The sequence below is a fragment of the Alosa sapidissima genome, chromosome 17 (assembly GCF_018492685.1).
Source record: "Alosa sapidissima isolate fAloSap1 chromosome 17, fAloSap1.pri, whole genome shotgun sequence".
Lineage (NCBI taxonomy): Eukaryota > Metazoa > Chordata > Actinopteri > Clupeiformes > Clupeidae > Alosa > Alosa sapidissima.
In genome coordinates, this window is record NC_055973.1 from 8,025,175 (window position 1) to 8,052,674 (window position 27,500).

A 27,500-nucleotide genomic window follows, 5' to 3' on the forward strand; every position below is an offset into this window, starting at 1 on the left:
AACATGTCTCTTTCATCCCCTCTCTCTCTCTCTCTCTCTGTCTCTTTCTCTGTGTGTCTCGCTCTCTCTCTCTCTCTCTCTCTCTCTCTCTCTCTCTCTCTCTCTCTCTCTCTCTTGTCTCTCTCTCTCTCATACACTATTCAACAACATCGACCCTTTCTTTCGCGTCTTTTTCCTTCTCCTTTGATCCCTTTCTCTTTCTTCCACCTGAGTAATCAGCTGGCTGATGTGAGAGGAGAAGCGGGTCAGAGAAGCGCGCCAGCTGCAGGCATGGGGCCCCGGACAGCACGCTCAAGGGCCCATATTTCACTTGGACCTGGAGCCCTATAAACATGATTCATAATGATGATTCTATAAACATAAACACTGATGACCAAATGGACTGGGGCCTCTTGGTCTGTTATTAGGGGGTGATATTGTATTTATTGATCGACGCAGTGGTGAGCACACTGCCATTTCTGTAACAAACGATTGTTTTTGTTTTGACCATAGACTGGGGTAACACGATATTAGGGATCGACCGATATGGATTTTTTAGTGCCGATACCGATTTTTTTCCATCAGCCTTAGCCGATGACCGATACAGGCTGCCGATTTTCTTGAGCCGATATTTGGAGCCGATACTGCTTTTATTTTGCTCCCTCAATTTACATCATACAAATGACACTAATTACACAAATGATGATAACAAATGTTATAAGTCTAAATTTAAAAAAGGAACATTTATTGAACTTATGGATGGGTGCACTGGATATGGTTAACTGTGCAAAATGCTTTCATCAACATCTTACAGCCTTGATGATGCATTGCTTGCTGACTATAAGACATAATTCAGGTCATCACAAAATGTCCTTTGTCAACACATTTAAATAATTTAAGAAAACAATAAGCCTGAAAAGTAGCTATTGAAATAAAGTGCTTGATTTGTAATTTAAGACTCCATGGTTTCAATTTTTCTATGTCTATATTTTTCTAAATAAAGCTGCAAGATTTGTCAACCACAGAACATAAATCAGCAGAAGAAAATAACGTGGTGTCAGATGTTTCTGTTCTAAACGGCATCAACGTCAAAAGGTATACAACATATCTCTCAAAGTTTTAAAATCTGTTCTTCAGGTAGCGCAGCACTCTCATATCGCTGTGATGCGTGTGTCTCAGATGCACACACAAACTTCTGTTTGGTAGCTGACAAACCACTATTGAACTGGATTGATAATGATAACGTTAGCAAACGGCTCTAAACAAGTAAGGCATACATGGTATGTCTGGTACATGGTAAACGTTAACATGAATTAATAGTCAACTACATATAACACGTCTCTCATTATTAAAGCTCTTACATCACTGCGATGGCAACTCCGCCCAGCTCGAAGGGAGAAGGGGAGGGAGACGCACACACCACAACTCAGCCAGGTGGTCGCTGAATAAAACTCCCACAAATATCACGGAACAACGTCGGCATTACTTAATCATATGATTGACCGGTGTTCGTAACAGCTACCGCAAGCATAAGGATAGCCTACAACTTAGCTATTTACAGCTCCCTAAATACAATGGCAAGCAGTTTTATAGAAGAGGCATTCAGGGAAGGAGACACACACACACACACCACACGCGTCCAACACTCAGCCAGGTGGTCGCTGAATAAAACTCCCACAAATACCACAGAACAACGTTGGCATTACTTAATGACCAGTGTTTGTAACAGCTACCGCTAGCCTAGCCTACAACTTAGCTATTTGCAGCTCCCTAAATACAATGGCAAGCAGTTCTATAAATGAGGCAGTAAGCATTAAATAAAGTACCTATCTATCTGTCACTCGCGTTTTCCATTTGGACCCACAAACTTGCTTCCACCTTCAAAGTGTATGGCAATATTTCAGCTAAGTCAAACAGTTAAAAGATGCTTTGAAAGTTTAAATTTTATCAGGCTTTCAGCACTCTGCTTGTGGGGGAGGGACAGTCTGCACATGAATTGCAGCTTCTCCAGCAACACAGAGCAGAGTCTTTGGACGCCTGTATGTAAATAATGCGGGGAAAAAACTATCGGCGAACGCAGCCGTTTATCGGCGATGCCGATACGCGTAAAAAACGTAAATATCGGCCCAATATATCGGCCAGCCGATATATCGGTCGATCCCTACACGATATTCTGAAATAATGACTATGAAACAACTCACAGCATGCTTAAGAGGCCACCACATTAGTAAACAATACAAATACAAAAGTGTTTAGGGGGAGGGGTCTTACCTTGGCAACTACTCCTGAGATGACAACCGTTGGCTTTGGTGGACTATAAACAGAGAGAGAGAGAGAGAGAGAGAGAGAGAGAGAGAGAGAGAGAGAGAGAGAGAGAGAGAGAAGGAAAGAAGAAAGTTAGAACAAACAACAAGAGGTGCATCATTAATGCATGATATTTGGACATATAATAAAACAAATATGATCCTTCCACAGTGGCAAACTTTCCAACGTCGGTGCTTTTCAATAGGAGTAAATGATCTGTTTTTCCACAAACCTTACGAAAACATCAGAGCTGTTCCAAAGCTGTTCTGCCCCATTATACAGTATGTACTGTGTAAACAGCCATTATGCCCTGAAACTCCTCAATGAAAGCACAGGCGTTTCAGAGCAGGTCTGCGGAGCACTGGCACCTCAGCCTGATGAAAAATGCATGTGTGCGATGTAAGTTAGGGGACAGGTATAACTGAACCCCCCCCCCCCCCCCCCCCCCAATGGGCCACCCCCGCAAACAAATCCAGGAAGTGTAAACCCAGGACAGGAACAGAGGAGCGACGCAGAGGAAAGACACTCCAGGCCATTCTTTGATATAATTGCAGTCAGGAAGGCTCAGAGAGATTCAGAGAAGCCTGAGGAAGTGGAGTGTGTGTGTCGGTGTGTGTGTGTGTGTGTGTGTTTGGCGGTGTGTGGCAAGATGGCGCTCAGTGAGAGAGGAAACAAACGTCCCACTGAAGCACTGCTCCTGTAGCTGCCTTGGCTCTAACCGTCACAGACAGCCAAGAACACACACACCCACCACAGCCGAGGAGGGAGAGAAGACCGACACACACACACACATACACACACACACACACACACACACACACACACACACACACACACACACACACGTATGACCCCATTGGCCACCAAACGGCCCAAACTACACGGCCCCATCTTTGTGAAAGGAGAGGACACAAACTAGGGCACACAGACAGGGGCTGAGGACACAAATGCTCCATATTGATTCAGGGCTGTTGAGTGTAAGAGGGCCAATTCTGCTTGCCTCTACTCGACAGCTGCCTGGCAGAGCCATTCTCTGCATGATGGCCTCAACCAACAGCAAACTGAATGGAGGTGTTACTAAAAGCTACTGGCCAGGGAGGGATGGAGAGAGAGAGAGAGAGAGAGAGAGAGAGAGAGAGAGAGAGAGAGAGAGAGAGAGAGAGAGAGAGAGTGAGAGAAAGAGAAAGAGAGAGACAGAGAGAGACAGAGAGAGAGAGAGACCAAGACAGAGAGACAGAGAGAGCTCTCATGGCTGGCTTTCTCACAAAGGTCAAGAAATCATGTTAAGATGGCTGCCAGAGCATGGCGTAAACCATAATCAAACATTTGACAGCGCCGGCAGAGAGCGGTGGGGGGGGGGGCTCTCACCATCCATCAGTGTGAATGGGACGGAGAGCCTATTTGCATGCATAGTGGTAAATAACATTACATTTGGACAGCATGCTAATGATAGCGGGCTAGCGCCCTCAGCTAAAGTTATCAGTAATGTATTCCGCCAGCAGAAAATGTCAGCCTATCCATCAGACAGCCGCTGATAGCAGAGTTATTGGGAGTAATTGGTTTAATTTCAAAAACTACATCGACAAGGAATCCCATTTGCGGCCCTGAAAGAAGGTAATTGTGAGCTATGAGAGGGAGGAGAGGGCAGGGGTGCGATAACAGAGGTCATTTATTGATACTAAAATACATCATGTTGGGAGACAGTGTCTGCTTGTATTTATCCAAATTGGCTTGGCGAAAGCTGGAGTGGTGTTATCGTCAGTGCGTGGGAGGAGACTCATGAGGTGTGAGTCCGGAAAAGAGGGAGAGAAAGCGCATGTGAAGGCTGGGACAAATGGCCCCAGCAGGTGCTTCAGGCTTCAGGCAGGGTACAAAGTGGCCAAGGAAAAAACAGAGAAAGAAAAAGAAACACTCTCACACACACACACACACACATCCAGGGGGACATCATGTTGCTTGCTGCCACCCGAGTTTTTCAGAGCGAAATTTGCCTGCAGGCGACTGGCCCTGTCAAGCTCAGAAATGACTCTCATCTATTTTCAAAAGAAAATGCTCCTTGAAGCGACGGCACAGCTGAACAGCTAAAGGCTAAGGGTCAAGAGTGATAATTGACCTTGACAAGAAAAATGAGCTTGTCTAGCAGAAGAAAAAAGTTCTTCAAGTGGAATTTATTCTTCAAAGAGAGCTAATTTTGCAACCACAATGGCAACGGGAACTGTAGGTAAATATAAAAGACCTCTTCCTCCAGAAAGACAATCATATATTTTTAATTTAGAAACTTATATGAAACCATATTATCTAGTGGGATGTAAGGACTTTTTACCGGCATTTTGTTTCAAAAGCAGCAACTTTTTTATCTATCCTTCACTAATTCATAATCAGTGTAGTCATTTTCACCCATCTCTTTGAGAAAACAATTCTCAAAATTATTACTTGTATGTTTAAGCTAAATATTGGAACAAGGGCAAACTAAAATATTCCTTTAGCAGCATCTGCGTTGTTATTTGACCCTGCGGACAATGGAAACGTGACCAGGTCAGTGTGTTGACAGGTTGCAGAGATGTTCCTGGTGGCGTGGGGCAGTGTTGGCCGGCTCCCCGGTGCTGAGGCCAGGTGCGGCTGGGCCAAAGATAGCTGGGAGAGGCTTGGCAGGAGCAGATAATCCCGCGAGGAACCACGGAGTGCCACTCTCGCTGATGGAAACTCTCCATGCAGTCGAGGCTTTTTAACGAGAGAGCTGGGTAATCTTGGATTAAAACGTCTTTTCCTTTTTTTCCAACCATCTCTCTCTCTCTCTCTCCCTCTCTCTTTTTTTCCTGTTTGCGCAGTAAATCTCAAAGAGGTTGCCCCCTATCCCCTGAGACACAAATATTAGATCGGTTTCATCTGGGTAGTGCCATCCTGATCTCCGGAGCAGTCACTCGTGTGTTCTGTCCCAACATGTCACAGTGAGGTCGCGCTTCAGACACGTGCAAATCCATGACAAGACTGCAGCTAGCTCTACAAACACTCTAATAACTTTCTTCCTCCCTCCCTTTCTCTCTTCCTTCATCCCCTCCTTCTCCTCCCTTTCTCTCTCTGCTGCAAGAGTTGAATAAGTGTGAGTGCATGCAGTCTCAATCCCCTGAGATCCCTAGAATAACACAGCATGATTTCAGACTTCCTCAACAGTACAGGTAAAGCAGTGTGTAGTAGCACAGCGACTCATTAAAGATTTACAGGCTGTGTGTGTTGGTAATAAGAATGTGCCTGATGGGAAAACAAGGACATAGAGGCTACAGTATATACAGTTCAGTTTAAGAAGATGTATGGGACGTTTAGTTCAATCTGACACAGCATTCACCACTTGTGAGATTCTGGAATGGCGCAGTACTACTGGAGACCTGTAGAGGGCAGTAGCGAGCCTGAGAAGAAGCAGGCTGAAACAAACAAACACACACACACACACACACACAGAGAGAGAGAGAGAGAGAGCCTGCTGAAGGACATTACCATGACTCACACTCCCGACTCCGAAAAGTAGTATTTTCAAATGTGGCGAATAAACCCGAGAACTCAAATCAAAGCGACCCGTTCCACTCCGCCTCGCCTGGCTGCCAGGCAGTGAGCCTGAGCTGAGCTGAGCTGTGCTGTAAGACGTTGGGGCTCCGGGTCCCCGCGGCTCAGCCTGTTTGTGACGGCCTTGTGGTGATGTTTGGAGGAGCGGGTGTATATTATGCCGAGCGGAGCGGCTGAATGAGAGGCGTGTGGCCTCAGGCTCTAAGGGCGGTCATTAATAGTCCTCTCAGCGCTGGTGCTGCCGAGCCATCTGAAAGAAGCCGTTTCTTCTCTTCCTTCGAGCGCTATCTTGGAGCGGCAGTGACTAGGAGCACAGGGCAAACGAAGCGAGGGAAGGAAAGAGGGAGAGCCTTGAGAGGGAGAGAGGGAATGTGGGTAAGGAGGGGGGGGGTGGAAAGATGGGGGAACTGAGGAGAGCAAAGAGGAGAGGAGGAAGTGGTGTGTGTGTGTGTGTGTGTGGGGGGGGTGGGGGGGTGGGGGTTGGTAAGTTTCCACGCCATACACCCCTTGGGCAGAGCTAAGGGGAGCGATACGATTGAGGGCAATTAACAAAGCAGCACTGACATCCTCCGGCTGCCATCTGTCGCCATGGAAACTGCTCGGCGTTGCTTTTTATTTACTGATGGAGTGAAGGAGGGAGAAAGAGAGGGTGAGAAAGAAAGATTGAGAGAAAAAGAGATGGAGAGAAAGAAAGATGGAGGCAGTGAGAGTGAAGCGAGAGAAGGACGAAAGCAGACAGAGACGGAATGGCTGCAATGTGCAACTGCCAGGAAAGCACAAATAATCAAAACAGGCTCTCATTCACACCTCGGGGATTTGGGCTCTCCAAACTGAATTGGAGCTCACCTGAGTGCATACAAAGGCTGCTACCTCAATGGCAGCACACTGTGGAATAGGGATATAATACAGAGTGTGGCAGTCTGCAGGATCTGGGCCAAAACTGGGCCAGAACAGGTTTTTGCTATCAGCAATTCTATCTGTGTGTGACAGGTTAACCTGAGGACGAGCAGGATTTGGTGAGGTGCCAGCCAGATTAGGCAATAAAGACCTTAACATCACCCAAAAACTTGTTTGCCAAGGTAAGAAACCAGCTTTGACAGGTCCTGACAAATGACTATATGTTTCCCACAAAGGCAATGTACCTTTGATTGACAGATGAAAAAGAGGCAAAAGACACTTGTGCTAATGAACTAAGCTTGATGCTGTGTGGGGAGTTGCCAACAGCAACAAAACCATGCATACATTTTAAACCATATTCACACATTCTAAAATGATGCAGTCAGCTCCTTGGCGCTTGACAGTCTAAAAATAAGATACCAAAACAACTCACTGTGGCCCACTGTTTTTTTTTTGTTCTCCGTTTCACCTTCCTGTCACACCCTAAGCCCCGTGTGACAGATCAAGTCTTCAGTTTAGCGTCTGAGGTAGAACTGCGGGGTGTTCTAGTCCAGTGTTCTAGAACAGTGAGCATCACCTTTGCTCCTCATGAATGACAGAGCAGCATGGAGTGAAGACTCCTACCTACTGCGGTCCTGCGGAAATACACCCCATTCACAAAATCTTCTGAGGAGTATTTAAGGTGCTCACACAAGTGAAGCTGCGACACAACCTGCATGGTTGCTACTTTATTCCAAAATCTAAAGAGGATGTGTGTCAAAGCAGGAGTTATGAAGAAAGCATACCAAGGGCATATCACCATTAGCAACACATACACACACGCGTGCACACACACACACATTGTGTCTAAGGTGATGGGGAACAATGTCCACTAGATTGATTCAGTGACCATCTGGAGTGGATTGAACCTTCCTGTGACTTGTTCCATGTATGTTTGACAGCCTGCTCTGGCAGGCTGACGTCTTCTGTCCATCCCTCCCTCCCTCATCCACTCACAGCCAGCAGGGGAAACTCTAATTGGGTGGCGGGGGTGGTACGACACAGGGGAGATTCCCTGCGACACCCCAATTCCTGACCTCCATTAGGGGCCGAAATGAGAGGGAAGAGGACGGGCTGGGCCCTCTCTATCACTTGGTGATATCGCTCCGACAGCCACCCCAGGACCGCGACCCATGCTCGGAACTAGAATGAGCGTCCGGTGCGGCCCCGCGATGAGGTAGGCTCATTCTGCCTTCTGACTTGACCTCCCCTACCTGCCTGCCTCCGAGGGCAACTCATTACATGAGTGAATGCCCCCTAGCGCTGTGCCATCAGCAGCCGGGTGGACCGTCCCATAGCTCCCACTCACAGCCGCTTCACAGAGCCTGAGAGAATGACGGCAGTCAGGCAGGAAAATGGAGATGAGAGGGCAGTGTTCCCCATACATTGACTTATTTGTGGCGGCCCACCACAATATCAGCATTGACCACCACACAATGATTTTCCAGGTTGTGCTAAATTGTGCTTAAATCTGGTTAGCATCATAACCACGCTGTGCTAATTTGTTAAAAACTGTTGCATTCTAGTTAATTCTGCAAACCTACCACCACAAATAGAATTCAATTCTGTGGGAACCACTGGAGGGAGACCCATGGGGAAGTGGTGGTGGGAGGGGATGGGGGTTGAATCTGGGGATGGTGCGGGGTGTGTGTGTGTGTGTGTGTGCGCTGTGGGTGGGGGATGGGGGATTCCACTTCTGTGGGCACGCGGTGAGTTCATCCTCAGCACATCACATCGCCTTCCCTCTCTCAGGAGGCATCTCTCTCACTGCAACCCCCCCCCCCTCCCCATCCACGTCCATTCACACAGCCCAAATTGCACTTGACAGGCGCTCCCCAGACGAGCCCGCTTGACTAGCTGCAACAAATGTGCAATTTTTCTAGCTGAAGCCACCTGCTTAGCGCTCACACCAGGCTCCTCAGCTGGGGGACAGAGGGGCTGAGGGATAAGGAGATGATGGGGCTGGTGGCTGGATGAGGTGCTGCAGACGGTTCTACCTATCCGGCATTTCATGACAATCATCCCAAAAACTAATATTATGGTGGACATGAAATGATAGTAGCAATAGGGGGATATAATGGTGGGTATGTATGTGTTTGTGTGTGTGTGTGTGAGAGAGACAGAGACAGAGAGAGAGAGAGAGAGAGAGAGAGAGAGAGAGAGAGAAACCTGGCTGCAGCTCTGGCACATGTGACATGATCATTTCAGTTTATACCTGCCAAATTAAACATAATAATTACCTGTCTGTTTGCTTCCTGCAATCTGGAGTAGGTAACATTTTGTTTTTTGCACAATGTTTTTTTTTTAATTTCATCCTTGACAACAGGGTAGCCTAGACAGTCACCACATATCCGGTTTAAAATTTCAGAAAAGGAAAACATTCCATCACCTGGCCCACATAATTTGAGAACTGTCTGCATCACCACAGCCTAGCGTATTTGGCAGATACATAACTAGGCTGGGAAATTGGTGACTTCAGTGTTTATTACTGGATACAATATGTTTGTTTATTTATATCCTAATATCACACTAACAGCTATGCTTCCCATTGTGTATATGTGATTCCAAGATCAGGCAATTTAGAAAGCACAAAACACTTTGTGAAATCGACTAAAATACTAGCACTATAAAGGGATTTAACCACAAAATGATAGCGTATTGTGACATTGGACATTGACATTGGACATTGGCATTGGACACCCAGTCAGTGATTGGGGGACACCTGAAGGGCAGATCACAAGACTGCAAATGACCCATTTACGAATACAATGTCGCAACTGAATTGGACTGCACTACAGAATGCTACTAAAAACAGCAAGGCTAGTAAAGCTTGCATTTCATTCTCCATGTTGCATTTATGTATTCAATTGCTGTAAGCCTAGTAGTGAAAGTCAAAATGAGTTATGGGGAGTCAAGAAACACCAGGCTGACAAGGTCCAATCAGAAAGGGAACGTTGAGTCATCATTTTCAGATGTTTGCAGATGTTACCTGTCCACATGTTACCTGAACACACAGCCGACAGAGTTTTCAAATCGGTTCATTTCAGGAGGTCCAAAATGCTGGAGTAGTGTAGACAAGAGGCGCAAACATAACAAAAGTGTTTCGAATCTAAATGAAAACGGAATAGTGTAGCATTAGGCTGTTGGCCACGTCACTACCTCTTCCCCTCCAACTTTTCAAGCACAAGCCCCACATACACTAAGCCACACACTTGGGCGTGTGTGTGTGTGTGTGTGTGTGCGTGTGTGTGTGTGTGAGAGAGAGAGAGTGTGTGTGTGTGTTTGTGGTGGATTTGGGCTTTTAAGATGAAGCCTTTCCCCCTATGGGGGTAATCCTGCACACCTTGAGGCCCTGCTTTAAACCTGTCACCATCTGCAGAGAGAGAGAGAGAGAGAGAGAGAGAGAGAGAGAGAGAGAGAGAGAGAGAGATGGAGGGTGGAAAAAAATAGGCTAAAGCGTCATCTCCCTTAGCTCAGCCACTGATAGCTATCGTGATCTCCTGCAGCGGTGATGCCGGCACCACGTGGAGAGGAGAGGAAAGGAGCGTTGCGGAGTGAGCTGAAAGTGGAGAGGACGGGCGTGCAGGCGGGCGGCCCACGCACACTGATAAGGCCCTGCACCTGCGGCAGCACTCAGCGGGAGATGGCCATCAGCAATCAGCTGTCCGCTCGAACTGATGGGATATTAAAGCCTCGCAGGTTTGGGTGAGAGGGAGTGGTGGCTAACGTGGGGTGGAGGGCATATGGAGGTGGATGGGTGGGGGGTTAAAGCTGAAACCACCTTTCCTGGAAAAGTCTAATTCTGTGGACACCTCACCAGCCTCACACACAAACACACACATACACACAAACATATTCTTGACTACATGTATCTACATTCTTCAGCATCCACATGTAGCTATATAGCCCAGCCAACCTTAGTGGCAGAGGGAAAGTGCTGTTAGGGACTTTCTGGGGCACAGAACAATAAAAAGAAGAAAAAACTGAGAGCAATAAAAAAAACAGGTAGTCTGAACTTTTGTAGACTGCTGTAGTGAGAAAAGAACACAGAATATGGTATTGTGCTAGAAAATGCTGATTCCTGTTCTATAAGACAAGAGAAGAAAAGAGAAGAGAAGAAGGAAACCTTTCTTTCTACTCATCCACAAAGGGACACACCCATGACCATAACCAAAACATGGTGCATGGTTTTGACTTTCCTTTAGGAAAATAAAGCAGAAGTTCTTACTCATTCACTCCATAGCTCTACTTCTAAAAAAAAATGCACTAGACTGCAATGCAACTATCTGGGGATCCTGCCAAAACTGCAACCATTTTGGAGAGCAAAGTTTGTGCAACTCCACAAGGCTAGACTACCACCACAATCCTCATTCCATCCCTCTACAGAGTGTGACAGCCAGATGGAGCTTTTCAAGTCACAGTGCGGCGGGACCGTCAGCGACGTTCCTGTTTCAAAAAGAGAGGAGAAAAAAAAAGAAGAAAAAAAAAACACCACCCACTCCGCCCCATCCAACTCAAAAGCAGCGACAGGGCTGGTGAGAGCTACGCAACCGCGCCAGATGGGCGCTCCTTTGAGCTCGGCACCTAGTGCCTCTGTTGGCCCACGTGACGGAGGGGCCCCTGGGAAAAGCTCACCTGTTTCACTTACACAACGTAGCCCTCCGCTCTCACTGTGCTACCACTGGAAAGCACATTAACAATTCTGGTGAAGGACCCGCCTAGCGCACCTGTCACTGTCAATGCAGAGGCAGCCATGCTAGCCCTGACTGCCTGGTGGTATGGCTCATCTGTAAAGCACACTGCCTAGGAAGATATCCAAATATGGTATGCAATGCCGGCTGAACATTCTCTGAAAACATGCCCTTTGCTGGAAAGATGGTTTGGTTATATAAATAATATATCATCACCTCATTCACAAGACTCATTCAGTAAACACTTTAATCCAAATCGAGTGGGTTAAATCAGTTAGCCTATAGCTAGCTATTAGCTAAAAGGGTGTCAGACTACAGTAGGTTATTGCATGCACAGGGAAGAGAAGGGTATGTATCCTCTCATTAAACGGGTTGACGGAATATAAACTTATTTCCCAAAAAGTTGGGAAACAATTTACACTCTTCAAGAGAGCTCAGATATTGGCATGTTAATAAAAAACATGTATTTAAAGAAAAAAAAAATTGATACCATTCGTCGTTCATCATACTCTTTATGTCACTTTCTTTTCAAATATAGGGCCTTGTAGAAAATCAATGAGCTTGCCATACAAACTTTAATAGTTTGGTCATACTGAGAACATGTTTGTCTTCCTCCAAAGTTTGGCCTGACTATGGACAATGCTTTTAAAGATATTAATGGCCAAACATTGCTTTGCAAATAATGTGTTTGTCAGGCTGTCAAACTGAAATAATATCAGGGGCTGAAAGAATATAAAGACATAGGATTTAAGCAGAAATATTTTACAGGCTTTGGATCACATTCACAATATAGACAAGGTCTAAACAAAATATGAAATGGTGCATAAACAGCCTCATCTGATCTGACACAAAATGAACCATGGCTTTATGATGAGAAAAAAAATCACATGAGAATGAAATTATATGGTGAACTGAAAACTTAAAGATAAAGAGAAAGGCCAAGGTCGTAGCAAGTGAAAGTAGTTGACAGAATGAGTGAGAAAAGGAATAAGTATATGTGAGTGAATGAGTGCGTGAGAGAGACAGAGAGAGAGAGAGAGATGGATGGATGGAAGAGCTCTACAGTGTGCGGTTCCACATGGTCAGGTCAGCGTCAGCATTCCTACCTGCTGCTGACGTATTCTTCATCGTCGTTGTCTTCCTTCTTCTCTGGTGGAGCTGGTTCACCAGCGGCCTGGTGCTTTTGAACCACCCTCATACCTCCCACTTTCACTGTGAGATGAAAAGAATGTGATTAGAAGCTTTTAGCTTTATGATATTGGTGTTGTATATCTTACTGATGTTAAAGCCTAGCCTAATCCATGTACAAACACAGGAGCTCCACCACCACTCTAATGCATTTTGAAACACGGGGTTATTACAATAAACATGTAATAGTATTTTCTTGATCTTGTAAACCAACGTAACTAGATGTGTTTGGATGTGGTCAAACTGTGTTGTTAACGTGCCACAAAAGGCAACTTACACCTGATGCCAAAGTTCAGGCCGCCGCCTCCACATAACCACTATGCTATGACCTAGTTATGCTAAGACCACGTACTCGTACTCATACCGTTATCTGATTTCTTATCGGGTCAAGGAGAAACGGTAATGGATCTTAACTAACGCAAATATAATGTACAGAAACGCATGCAATGAAGATTGTGAGCATATTTTTTAACTTGGCACAACTTGATTTGTAATCCGTTTTTTTCTATTGGCGTCTAGTCTATACTCTTATTTACCTCTGACAGTATATTATATTTCTAACTGCAGTCACTCCGCTGAATTTCAATTTATATTTACTGTATTCTTTGTAACCCTGCACTCTGTAGATGAAGACTAAACAGTATTTGGCTAGCCAGCTATGTTAGCCTGAGTTAGCCAGCTAACTACATGCAATTATAACGTTACTGTCAAATAGATGGCATAACCAGTAACGTTTAAGACCCTGATGGACTGCATGTTTCACTTGTACTGACAAGACACACAGCTACTGCAACTCATTAAGACATGCACAGACTTAGTTAACTACCAAGCTAGCTAGTTAGCTTCAAATTACCAGCTGTTTTTGAATGATGTTTACACTAGTAGTGATTTCTCATCAGTAGCAGCTAATGAAAAAAAAATACAAGGAAATACCAGCAGGGAGATGTCCAGCTTTGGTTTCGATTTTCTCTTTAGGAGGTGAAGACATCTCTATTCTTATTCTAATTAGTTAAGAAGAAAGCCAAGACAATATATTTCAGGGGTGATTTTCCCGTTTCCCAGGCAAAAGGTAACGTTAATGCTGACTTCACTAGACTTCGTCGTCAACGTGGCTTTTTCCTGCTCATTGTTTGGCAACGGTACGTGATGACGACAGATCCTTTCCCTAACAAATAGGAAGACTTCTTGAAATATGACGTTAACTCGTAGGGAAAATACTTTATGAATAAAAAACCCTCTATGAATATTGCAGTTTCAAAGTATCATAGAATGAAGTAATTTCGTAATATTAGCCTTGTTATAATCCAGTTATCGACTTAAAGTTCAAGTTTCAACATAGCACATGTAGCGCCTAGTCATTTAGGAGCCTTTTCCTGACCACAGGCTACTGAGCTGCACATGGCAGGGAAACAAGACATCACATTTTAACCGGACATCTAATTCAACTTCGCAACGGTTATTTTATTTGATTGTTCAGGATATAGCCAATAGAAATAGCCATTTAGATTTTCTGATTGATTTTGAGATGAATAAGCAATAGGCTTGGCTTATTCTTGCACAGCCTATGTAGATAAATGATAATGCCAACTAGGCCCATCCCACACAGCACTGGGTCCTACACAGTGTCAATTTCTCTACTCTGGGCCTGTACTTATTCAGTCCAATCCTTGTCCAGTATTACAGAGATTATATCCTAAATATGCAAGTAGGCTATGTTTCAGATGAAGATTCACACTTGAGATTTAAATTCCTTTCATGAAAGGGCCTAGCAGGCTTCAGAAGGTGAAGTAAATTGTTCAATTGCTTTCTGCTGCTCAATTTCACCAATGTATTGGGGTAGCCTACCAATAATCTAATTAATGTAGTCAGAAATTCAATAGATGCTTGTGCATCTTACCAGTCCTTGCGACAAAACTAATGACTTGGTAAACATCAATAGACAACCATGTTTAAATGCATTGGTTAACATGCCCAGTGTCTTATTTTCTTCTGGAGACAAGCGTGAAAGGAAGTCACACTGTTTTACTGGGTAGATTGTCATGGAAACGTGCACAGCACTCTGAATAAAGACAGATGGAAGTGGTTTGTGCTCGGGTGACATGTGACCACTAGAGGGGAGGCTTGTCCCTTAATGAACATGCACCTATCTAATTTCACTGTAGCCAAAGCCATTTGAAGCATATAATAGTTTCCAGTAGACACACCGAGAGTACCAAACATTCTTTTCATCTCCTGAGATTGTTTTTGCAATTTTTGTTTTGCAACTAATTGGACAGTCCTGAAGTGAACACATTCTTCACACTGACAGTTGTCTTTATCTTTATCTAATCTCAAGGTATTTCTGTACTTGCTGAGATTTCCATCATCTTTAGGTTTACCCTCTTGAGCAGACATGGCTGAAGTAGCATCCATTCTGGGGCCAGTTAAGGATCTGGTGAAAACAGCATGGGGACATCAAAGTCCTGTCAAGATGCTCAAAATGACCCAGGCAGGCAGGCTGACAGTGACAGAAGACAGGTAACACCTCCTTTACACCCAGCATTCCTGCCCTTCACTCTGCTCTGCTATCACATGACCTGGCTAGTGTAACTTCATATTGACAGGCCCAAGATTTTGACTTCTGACTTTGACTTCTTCCTATGGAGCTGATGGCATAGCAGCAGAGATTATTATGACAGGCCACGTGGTGTGGGTGAGTGTGTGTTTGTGTGTGTGTGTGCGTGCACGTGCTTGCACCCAAGTATGCCAGAAAGATCATGAGACTGAGCGAATAATTGAATAATAACTCTGAATAATTATGGCTAACATAACATGATGTGAATATAAAAACATAAATACAGTATATTAAGGGATGCTTGAATTACCAGACTTGAACACCCTTTTTTTCCGACCTGCCATGTTTAGAAACGCATGCCTTGTGCCTTTTCTTTGTCTCAGCATAGTCGTTGATATTACACAATGATAATGAATATCAAACACGCACAATTACTTCGAATCTCAAACACTGACAGCCATAAGGCATGTGATGTCTCCAGCAAATGGCCAAATGAGATTGTTCTCCCCATGAATAATTCTGTTTTGGAGGTCTGAAGTGTCTTGGCTGAATTACATTTGTGCATTGTCTAATCGGAAATTGATCAGGCGCCAAATCCCCAGCTCGGCCCGAGCATTGATGAGCCATGCAGCCATGCTGTTAGCCAGGGAGGAGGGAGAAGAAAGTTCCTCTTCCTGCTGTATTTGTGCAAAGTTCAAATGGATCACATTTGTTAAACCGAAGACCCTTTTTCATGCCACATTAGATTATTCTCTCACACACCTTCTTACACACCACACAAAGTTCCCTCGACAGAAAATGTAACTTTACTAAAACCACCATACATAATCATCCAAGGCAGTGGCAGGAATTTTGGGTGAATAGGAGCATATATCCAGTGCAACTGTACCAATACTTGGCCACTGAATGAGAGGCTGCATTGCAGGCGAACTGAAAATCTGCAGCTTAGAGAGAAAGTCTCTCCCTGTGTCTCTTTTGGTCTCCCTATTGTATTCATCAAAATCTCCAATCAAATTCTAAAGAAACACACAATGGCACTGCAGTTAACAGTTGAGTGTTTATGTCAATTGTATGGTACAAATTAAAAATAGGTATTGAGTTTGTGGCTTCCATGGATCTGAGCTGACAAACTAAATCATTTCAAAAACACTTGTCTAGTTTTATTTTTTCTGGCATGGGAACAAATCCACAAGATGGATTTTTCGCACAGTACTTTTGATTGAAGAATTAAAAAAAAAAGATGACATTCATTTGCAACATTCTAGATTCTGTTCACACCTTTTCAACGCAGAAGTTTATTCATGCGGGTAACCAACATTGAAATCTGCCATCTTTCCAGAACACTTTTTTTTTTAAATCATCAGGTTTATCAGTTATAAACTAATTAAATGTCATGTTTTAGACACCAGTTGCAAAGTCTTTTGTTACTTATGTCTAGCTTTTCAGCTGAGCTTGAGCAATATAAGACTGAACGTTGACAGCAGACAGAGATTGGGGCATTAGGGGAGACAGAAATACAAATGCCCTTAAATGGAAAGACAATTGTGATATATCCATCTGTACAATATATCTTTTTAGAGGTTGAACACCAGAGCCAATAAAATACTACCATACTGTGCGACTGTGTGTGTGTAGTTTGGCTGCAGGCATCTACTCCCCAGTGTCATAAAGATGCAGCGGGTAACACTTTCAGAGGCTAGGTGACAGAGTGGTGTGGTCAGAGAGGACATATTAAGTGCCGAGTATGTCCACTCTTACACAAATCGGCCTTAGGGGTGAGTAGTGGCACGCTCCTCCTCACTGTGCCATGGTCCTTTGAGGGTTTGTGGGGCCCGTGCTGGTAGTTCAAGTTCAGGTCCACGTTTATTGTCACATGTAATAAAGATGTCACATCAATACACCAGTAATTAAATTCTTAGACGCCAGCTGAACTTCACAGAGTAAGTTAAATAGAAATAATGAATAACAATATTAAAAAATAGTTATTTAAGTCTTAAATGCAAAAAGAACGATATAAGAACATGTAATTAAAGTGGCAATGGTAAACTGCAGACAGTAAGTCACTCTAAACACTAAAGTGTGTAGGGTGATTATATGGAATGTGTACTCTTTTAATAGTGAAATATTGTCAGAATAAGTGTTCTTGCCACAATGACAGTTCATTATCCTGATGGTTTGTGGATAAAAAACTGTTTCTGAATCGGATGGTACGGGTCCAAATACTCTTATACTGTCTGGCTGTGCAGGTCCTGGATGGTTAGTAGCTCAGTCCTTGTGATGCACTGAGCTGACCACCCCCTGCAAAACTTTGTGGTCATGGGCAGTGCTGTTGCCGTACCATGCTGTGATGCTGCCAGTTAGGATGCTCTCAATGGTACTGCAGTAGAAGTTGTTAAGTATACCGCTGTCTTGCAGCCTTTGTGACTACACCTATCTGGTGGGACCAGCTCAGATCCTCGCTGATGATAATCCCAAGGAAGTCTCTCCACTGCTGGCCTCCGATGTAATTGAAGGTACTGCTCTCCTCCTTGCAGCCTCCTGTACAGACTCCTCCACATCAGCTCCTTGGTTTTACTAACAGCAGGTTGTTGTCCTGACACCATGATGTTAACGTTGCCCCCCTCTGCTCTGTAGGCAGACTTTTCTCCGTGTGTGATGCAGACGATTATGGTGGTGTAATCAGCAAACTTGATGATAGTGTTGGAGATGTGTGTGACCCTGCAGTCATAAGTGAACAGTGTGTGCAGTAGGGGACTTAGCAGGAGTGCTTCTCCAGAGCTAAGAGCGGATAACAACGTCTCTTCATGTTGCAGGATGGATCACTGTAAACTGGCAGGCTGGTTGAATCTGAAAGCTTTTCCTTTCCACCGGGTTGGTTAAGGTGGGTCTTCCAGGTTCAGAGAATGGAATCCTTATGGAGTGCGCCAACAAACTGGATTTGTGAACTACAGTATAGCATGCTTCAGGACCAAGGCCATAGAATGCCCAAGTAAAACATGTAAATGCATAACAGTAGAAGAACATTAAAACCACACTTTAAGACATGATCAATTCCTGCCGACCATTTTGAGAAAGAGTAAGACCAGATAGGGAGAGTGTGTATATCTACAGGTTACCCTCTTTATTTCATCCAACCAGAAACAAGATAAAAACAGTGGACCATTCAAACGATGGAATCAGGTTGATCAATCCTGCAACAAATAGCTAGAACATTTAGCATATGACCATATGCTATATTTTCAGATGTGATGTTTGGATGTTTAAAGACAAAATAAGTGATGTAAGTAAAAACATGACATAAGTGACGATTCATGATAATGAGTTATCATGAAAAACATAGCATTTCAAAAGGCTCTTTAGCTATACACATTCTGTGCCAAGCCACTGCCAAAGCATATAATCATTAAGCTTACCATTAACTCACAAATGTTTCTTTTGGATCGATTCCAATGGTGGTACACTGTAGACATAAAAAGTGTGAGGCAATTAACCCCAACACCATTACCTCTGTTGACAATATCAAGTGTAACACATCCTCTTACAAGTGTGACCCATATCTGTAGTTCAGATTTACAATACATGTTGTGTTGATTCTCACATTTTTTTCTGTATGATGGCAATCAGTTCAGAACAGCTATGCAGATTTCTGAGAATTATTTATTGTCCTGGCATCAGAACAGTCCAAATCCAGAGTGATTATCTATGAAGCTCAACAAAAAAAGCAGCACAGCTCAACCCAGGAGGTCAACATCTTCAAGTGTTGGTTTTCTATTCCCGCTTGGAATGATTGAGATAAACAGAGTGCATTTACACAAGTCTCTTTTTACTTCTTCTCATTTGCTTTTGGTGACACTGACATCTGCACATAAAAATTATATATGTATAATTTTGTATATATATTTGTATATTTATATTTGCATGTATTTATATATATAATTCTCATTTTCTATTAACATTGCAGTCTAATACCTCACTTTGTTTTTGTCATGGAAAATCAAACAGTAGAAGTCGGCTGTTGGGAAGGACACCTCTTCCAAAACGGTTCAACATACAGCACACACTTACTAACAACAAGAGACAGATTTGTACATCTTTCAGAGGGAATCGAGCTCTTAAAGATTTTGCCCTCCTGGTTATTGTCTTTTTTTCTCCTTTTGTTTGCGTAGACATACTGTTACTTAGCATTAAAACACAATTTTAAAACAAATAAAATAAGTGACAGTGTGCAGAGGTTATACCTAGTTGTGGAAAGGAAACGTCAGCTGGCCTCGACAACTTTCCAAAGTCCTCATCCAGATGTTTAAAAAAAATTGGCACAATGTCAGTCATTGTCTTGTGTAAGCACGTAAAAACTGAGATACTAGTGGAACAGAGAGTTTTTTTATGCCAATATGGATGACCAACATTTGTATTTATTATCTTTTAAGACTATCATTTGATAGAGAAAGGAAAAAAAAGATCTGATATAAGTGAAAATCAATAGGATCTATTTCAAATATCTACATCTAATTTTTTAGGCAGTGAAAAAGCACTTCATTAACAAAGAGGGTGGAATGATGCTGTTTGAACTGTCTCTGAACTGCTTCAAACATTTGTTTAGTTGCCACAAACTCACATTATCAGAACAAACAATACTGCTATGCATGTCCTTCTTGCTGTTAAAACATACTTTTGTCTGGAAAGGGGACATTGATGATTGATACATATTTTGAAGTCTTTTTTTTCTTTACTTTTGTACCATAAACAATGTCCAAAGCCACTGGATGACCGTGGCATCCGTGTAATATACACAATGCACTTGTATCTCTGCAATGTACACCAAATACTTTACATCAACAAATTAAAAAAGTACAAATCAAAAATTAAAAAGACAAAAATATAGAGCAAAAAGGCTTGGGGAAGAACCTTCTTGTACAGATTGACATTCCATCAGTTTAAGATGAAGCCTTATTTCACCTCTCAAAGGAATGGTGTACAAAAAAAAGAAAGAAACGGTGAAAAGCTGTTCCCACCAATCTTGTAAACAACTCATTTTCTTGTGCTTCGTCTCACTTTTTCCGCTGCAGTACTACCATCACGTCATTCTCTCTTTATCTTCACTACGTCAACAGATGTCCTCATGACTCTACTCTCATACTAAGTGCCTTTTCTTATGTCTCATCTGCTCATGTCTTTCCCACCTCTCCTGAAAATCTCGATTTGCCTTCATGCACATCTAGACTCACTGATATCACTTGACTTCTAAACTGTGGCTTGAAGCCCAAACTCCAGGAAAACCAGCTTTGAACAAACTGAACTCAACAAACAATGTTTTGTGGCATGCACATGCACAGTCAGCCACCCCCCCTCCCTTCCCCACCTGTCAAGACCAGTCGATTGGTCCTGTGCTCAGCATCTCTCACCCGCAAACACCCAACAACCATTCCCCGACCCTGGCCACACAAACACACTAACATACACATACACACAAAACCCACACACAACCTCCCAAGACCCTAGACCCAGGAGTCTGGCGAGGCTGGGTAGTGACTCGTCTCATAGTTGAGTTCGCTATAGGGCCGGGCGGCAGAGTAGAAGTCCACATAATTCCCGGTCGACTTGAGGCCCAGGTGCATACTGAGATCCGCGGCAGGTGCGGCACGGTGCACCTGGTCCTCCAGGAACGCCTCCTCAAAGCTCCGCGTGGAGTTTTGGAAGGGCGGGAGCGTCTCGTAGTCCTTGCGGACAACGCTCTCCTGAGGGGCAGGTTGCGCAGCGGTAACCTGGAGACACATAGAGGTCAGAGGTCAAACGTGGGGGTCTGTTTCTATTCTAAGGTTGGCTCTGGCCTCTGGCTCTCCAAGGTAATGCTGTATGTCAGCACAATGCTGTTGTATGGAAACTAAACAAAAGACTGAGATAAACTAGTCACTAGTTGTAGCAATGTTACTATCCAAACAGCCTAATAGCAATGTAGCCATGAGTAATTAGAGAGACTATACATTAATACTCAAAGCTGGCAAGAATCTGCTGAAATTGCATATCACTATACGAGAAAATGAGAAGGCACTTTTGATTGGGTTAGAAAATGGAATTTTTTAAGACACTTGGAGCACCCAATAAACCACTAAAAGGAAGCAGAATAGAAAGGTTGTATGTGTGCATGCGTGTTAAGTGCAAGACGGGCTCGAGGCATCGGTGGCAGCTGTGAGAGGAGTCTATGCCAGATTAGGGCTTATCAGAGAAGACCCCCCCCCCCCCCCCCCCCTCCTTTCCCTTTTCCCTCCTCCTGCAGCTGCCAAGAGAAACAGCCATCTTAGTTGAATCAGTTAGTCATTATAGGCCTCGACTTAGACTGTTGCCAAACACAGAGTCTCTGTGTGTTGATGTGTGTGTGTGTGTGTGTGTGTGTGGGGGGGCTTTTTTGTGCTCCAAAATCAGGGAGAGCTCAGCAGAGTTGCCACCAGATGTTTCATAAAAATGAATGTAGGCATATGGAGCCATGAATTCATTGGTGTAATTGAATCTATAAAGTCTTGTGAGCAACATCTGACCCTTTTCTTTAACTAACAGACAGAGACAGACAGTTGGCCCACTTATTATCTACTAACGAGGACTTTTTTATGGGCTCCCTCAAAACAAAAAATGCAAATCCTCGCAAACAGGACCGGATTTATAATATGCCATAAACGATGCATAGCATCTGCGGAGTATTTCTTTTTTTATATATTAATTCACAGCAGGGTGATAATAATCACCAAAATGTTTCTGGAACGTGACATAAAAGGTTGGTTGATGTGAACTCGGTGCATTCTCCAGTGCTTCTGCACAGAGCACAGACAGACGTTAAAAAAGTACAAGATGTGAAGAGATTGGGATGGGTTTTTTTTTGGTGGAGAGTCAGGACGAGCTGAAATAAAAAGGCTTGTTTGTTCCCCTCACCTGGTTGTGTTTGAGCTCTTCATTAGAAGCTGTGTAGGCGTTCTGGTACAGCGTGGAAGTTCCACAGGAGATTTGCACTGTGAGATGAGATGAGAGAAAGAGAGAGAGAGGAAAAGAGAGAGAGACAGAGAGAGGGAAAAGGAGAAAGAGAAAGATCTGTGTGAAAGCTCAAAAACAAAGAAGAGCGCAAATGCCACAGCCTTCACTGGGAATTAATATGTCACAGTGTTCACAGCGTGAACTTGAGTGAGCTGTCAGTTGGTTTGAAGGGAACATATACAAGAACAGCCAGACAATAAGTTTGACTAAAAAGGTCATCTGCTGCCTGGGTTAATGCACACTTTTTGCTCGTTTAAATTCATCAATATGAAAACTTGTCACTCGGCATCTGAGAAATAAGTATCAGCCATGAATGATCAATGTCACAAATTTCAACATCTACATACACACCATGTCTCACGACAGCTGTGTGTGAAGTTCCCTATGCTATGCACTGGCTAGGTGAGGTCTAAAGAGTAGGGTGGGGACAGTCTGATGATGGCAAGAACAGATTGAGACCAAAACTGTAGGAGACTACACATGACTGCCAGCCCCTCCAACACACACGTGTGCTTACCTGCCATGGCGTCTTTCCTGGATGTGTGCTCGCCTTTGTTTCCATGGTAACTGGCGTTGGTGCCAGTGGACTCGTAGTCGGTCTTGCGCTCCTTGAGGCTCACCATCTCCCGGGGCGAGGCGGGGGCACTGGCTGCAGATCACCCACATAATAGGCAGTAAGTGGCTGGCATTAGTGACGGGACAGATAGCCCTGGCACCAGTCCTCACACACACACACTTACAAACACACACACACACACACACACACACACACACACACACACACACACACTGGCAAGGGGATTTTTTTCTTCTCTCTCTCTCCCTCTTTCTTTGCCTAGATCCAGAAGAAAACATATGCTCTCCCACAACTCTTTTCACTCTCTCATTCTGCTCTTTCTCTTTTCTCTCTCCTCAATTCTTCCTCTTCACCTTCCCCTCTCCTCTCCATCTCTCTCTCTCCCTCATTTCTCTCTCTTCTTATTTCTCTTCCTCTCCCCCTCCGTTCTTCTCTCTCTCTCTCTCTCTCTCTCCCTCCCTCTCTCTCAGGCCACACTGGTGTGTGTAGGTGACAGAAGTGTGTGTGGATCCATTAGTCCCCATTAGGGATGTTTGATAGGTGTATGAGTTTGAAGGTGATTCCATCAGCTCCAATCAGTCACACTCAACACAAGCAAACTCCCCCAAGCAGTGCCATGCACTCAAAAAGTGCTTATGCACATCAACTTTGCACATCAACTTCAAATGCTTATTTCAACACTATCACAGGGGACATGCTCTTAGTCCTTGGCTAGCCATGTGTAGGTCACAAACAAGAGATTTATGTTAATAATGTGTGTAGATATTGATTGTTGCTACAGCACAAACATAATGACTTAAGAGGAAAGCGATAATCACTGTATACTATAGGCCCTTTCACACTGGCGAAATCGCCGCGATCTTATGTACCAGAATCGCGGAACGACTGTCCCTTTCACATAGACCGAGGCGGAACGGTGGGACAAAGTGTCTCGCCAAATTTACTACCAAGCCCCCTAGACATTTTGCCGAGTGTTTTCGTTCTGGCACCAGTGTGAATGGGTCAAGGTGGAAAGGGGAATCTGGGCGGGCATTTCGATGCTATGTCCAGCCCACCACAGGAGATTGCAAATAGATCTAACTGATCAAAAGCAGCAATAGCAGAGACAGCACATTATGTCAATCTATAAATTCACAAAGTCTCCAGTCATTCAATGCCTGCTAGAGTTGACTGTAGCTTGGAATGCAATCAGTTGCCATAATAGGCTATCCTAAAATCCAGTGAAAAAACAAAGCATGAACTCATGAGCGTCTGTCTGCCCTATATGTATATCCTCTGATTGTAATGCTTACAGATATCTAGGCGATATTTGTAACATTTGTTTTGTATTTGGCCTGTTATAAAATCATGTAGACCTATTGAACAATTTAAACACATCAGGAACCGCAAAGTTGGAGACATGCATAAAGACATTGCTGCAAATTTAAAACCTGATTACTCTGGAATGGCTAACTGTAGGGGCATGCTTTACACCAGTGGTCCCCAAACTACGGCCCGCGGGCCGGATACGGCCCACCACCTCATTTTTGGTTGGCCCCCCAAAACATGCCCGTGGTATATAGCATCTGGCCCGCATGGCAATACGACATCGTCAAACTATAACCTCCGTAATTTCCCCCATTCATTCTCTATGGCGAGTCTTAACAGTACACATGTAATACTCTTTTTGTACACTGGTAGTTGTTTTGGCGCTGTTTCGCGTTTGCCATCGAAAACGGAATGAAATGTAGGCCTACCTACCTGCAAACAATGTAAGAGGCCTATGCTGACTGCATCAGTGCTCAAAGTATTCTACAAGTTTATCAATTCATTGTTAATAACTAACTAACTTCTATTCAAGTCATATTTCTGGGACTTTCTGGGATAATTATTTCTATTTTTTATTCACTCATTCAAATGTTCATACAAATTCACAAAGTTCTCATCAGGTGAGTGAAAGTGGTAATTTCAGATGTTTTTGCCAGCACTTCATAAAACTCTCATAGTTTGAGAACTTCAAATTATTTGTAGGATATTGCTTGTTCACAACTTGAGCTGTGTATGCAAAGACACAGAGTTCAGAGTTCACACATTTTGAATAAAATACACTTTTGGGACTCCCTGCTAATACTTTTGGGAATGCTATTTTTTTATTAGTATTATTTCATTTGAGCTACATTTAACACTGATATGGCATGATTGCAATGTAAACACAGCTAACAATGGTATTAAATTGCAGTAGCCTATAATTAAATGTAATGGAATATTGAACTAAGGTAGACTGCTGTTGTCCATAGCACTAAGCTATTTATGGTAACTACTCCGAGTCTCTGGCCCTCTCTTAGAGCCAGGCATAGTGAGCTGGCCCTCGGAAGAAAAAGTTTGGGGACCACTGCTTTACACCTTTGTGTTCGGTAAGGTCTGCAGTTTATTCTGATATATGGTTTGTCATGTGTTGAGGTAAAGTTCGCGAAGTATTCCACCAAGATGAATGGGTAGGGAAACGGGCACAAAAAATATGATTAAATTAAAGTTACTTTTCTCGCGAACCGTTTATCACAACAACTAACCACTAACATCGTTTAAAAGCTGAGAAAAAGCTCTTTCGTGTGATACATGTGATGTCTGTGATAATAGGCTACTTCGCAAGTAGTTCAGCAAATTTGGGTGGGACAGAATACCTATAGGCTACAGCAGCTCTGGCCATATCGGCTCTGGCTCACATGATGTACTGCTTTAAATGATCGTTTCACTACCCAACACGCTAACAAGAAAGAAAAGAAAAAAGAAACCAATGTGCTTATGTCACGATTTCCGATAGGCCCAGGCCTAGGGAAAAGACAGCTATGGTAACCTAACAATTAGGATTTGCTTTGCCTATACTGCTGTTTGGTTGTCCCAAACTTTGAGACGATCCATAGGCCATACTCGCATTAACTGAATCTTATCAACCCGAACTGCGATGTTCCAAACAGAGTGACAGGATGCAATGCCTAATAATCTCACTGCCTTCGGCATAACTGCTAACAGTGCGCCTAGGCCTACTGTTAAACACCTGAAAAATATTAAGCTGCTGTTTTCTTTTCATGACGAGCACTAGGCCTACGCTTAAATGATTTATGACTGAATGGAACGTTGCGTTTTTAAGCGCCAGAACTGCTTATCACGTCGTGTGACAAAGTTTACATCATCTTCTAATGTATCCTTATGTTGAGATGTCCATTCTCTTTGCCCTAGGCTATCATTTGTGTGCGAAGCATGTTCTCTGTGTGAAAAGGCCTTATATTAGTACTGATAGCAGATAGAGCAATCATAATGAAGCAGTGTTTTCTCATTACAAAGGAAGTTGATGGTGCATTACGAAAACACTGGCAAGACACTGACTCATGCAATTTAATGTTATTATAAATAATTATAGATGTAAAAAATGCATACAGAGCCCACCTTAAATAGATAATAAAGTATAGATTGTTATAACAAAAGTGTTAATACATTTCAGTATTAATTCCCAAATAATACTGTTGAGTATGCTTTGAACACCACTCTCTTTGCTACTGACAGTGGTACAGTAGTGTTGATGGGTAGTATGCACAGTATGAGTAGCACTGACTGGTTTAGTATTCTGTGGGCACTGTTCTCTTTCCGAAGATGCAAAGTCATAATCCTGAGTAGCACTGGCTGTATGAGAATGGCTCTTTTTTCTTCATCTGCCTGAGAGTCTGTGGGCTGCGGAGGCGACACAAATCTCCTGCTGTAAACACCTGTCTGCCATGCTACCACTGTGGCTCAGGAGAACACAACCCCCCTTCCCACACACCCACACACACACACACACACACATTTGTTTACCTCGGCAGAAGCTGGCAAAGCTGGGGGAAGGACACAGTCAAACAGCCAGGCCGAGATGAAGAGAGAGGGATGGAAGGAGAGAGGAGGGAGAGAGGGAGATGTAGGAAGAAGGAGTGAGAGAGAGCTGAAGAGAGGAGAGAGGGAGGGAGGGATGGAAACAGTGATGGAGGGGGAGAGCAAGAGAGAACACTCTTGCCAATCCCCTAAATGCCTAAACGGATCAGCCCAGCCCCCCTCTTCTCTCCTCTCCCCCGCTCCCTGGCTGGAGTGTTTGAAGCGAGCAGGAGCTCTATCAGCATGGTGCATAGTGCCGCCCCAGGCCCCCAAAGCCCCCATGGTCTGGGCCCCCACTAGACCACTGCCCCAGCCACTGCAGCATCTCTCTCTCTCTCTTTCTCTCTCTCCTTCACCTTTCTCTCTCTTTCCCCACCAGCCTCCTCTGTGTCTCATCCCACCCCATCTCTCTGTCTTCGTCTCCCTGCGTACCCTCTCATCTCTCGATCTAAGTCTCTCACACTCCATTTCTCTCTCCATTCTCCACACTACTGCAGCTTCTCCTGTGTCATCCACGAATCAGGAGCTTTTCTTTGTCCAGATCTGGTCAATCGCTCAAGACAGCAGAGAGATATAGACGGACACGCCTAGACACTCTACGGCATCACTCAAACCTCAACGGTCCAGTTCAATATGAACCGATTTCAGGTTATAACAGCATTACATTGCTGTGGAGCTGTGAGTATGCCTTCCTTTTTGAGTCAATCCATTCACTAGAGCATTGTGTGTGCATCTAGTCTAACCACATCAATATTGATTAAACAAATGCCCAGTGTATGCACATGAGTGAATAATATGCTTGTGTGGATTT

The 27,500-nt window shown here is 43.8% G+C and overlaps 2 protein-coding genes across 7 annotated transcripts in view; both read right to left on the reverse strand.

Moving 5' to 3' along the window:
* Positions 1-13,799, reverse strand: part of LOC121688404 (death-associated protein) — a 21,260-nt gene extending 7,461 nt beyond the window's left edge. The window contains exons 1-3 of the mRNA XM_042067981.1: positions 13,590-13,799; positions 12,575-12,680; positions 2,251-2,293 (exon numbers count right to left, since the gene is read on the reverse strand). Of these exons, the coding sequence (XP_041923915.1) occupies positions 2,251-2,293; positions 12,575-12,680; positions 13,590-13,644 (204 nt within the window). The 5' untranslated portion in view covers positions 13,645-13,799. The remainder of the gene's footprint in view (positions 1-2,250; positions 2,294-12,574; positions 12,681-13,589) is intronic.
* Positions 13,800-18,306: 4,507 nt separating this feature from the next.
* Positions 18,307-27,500, reverse strand: part of ctnnd2a (catenin (cadherin-associated protein), delta 2a) — a 295,331-nt gene continuing 286,137 nt past the window's right edge. For all 6 annotated transcript variants that reach the window (XM_042068872.1, XM_042068871.1, XM_042068874.1 and 3 more), the window contains 3 exons: positions 22,748-22,879; positions 22,132-22,208; positions 18,307-20,972 (listed from right to left, as the gene is read on the reverse strand). In XM_042068872.1, the coding sequence (XP_041924806.1) occupies positions 20,706-20,972; positions 22,132-22,208; positions 22,748-22,879 (476 nt within the window). In that variant the 3' untranslated portion in view covers positions 18,307-20,705. The remainder of the gene's footprint in view (positions 20,973-22,131; positions 22,209-22,747; positions 22,880-27,500) is intronic.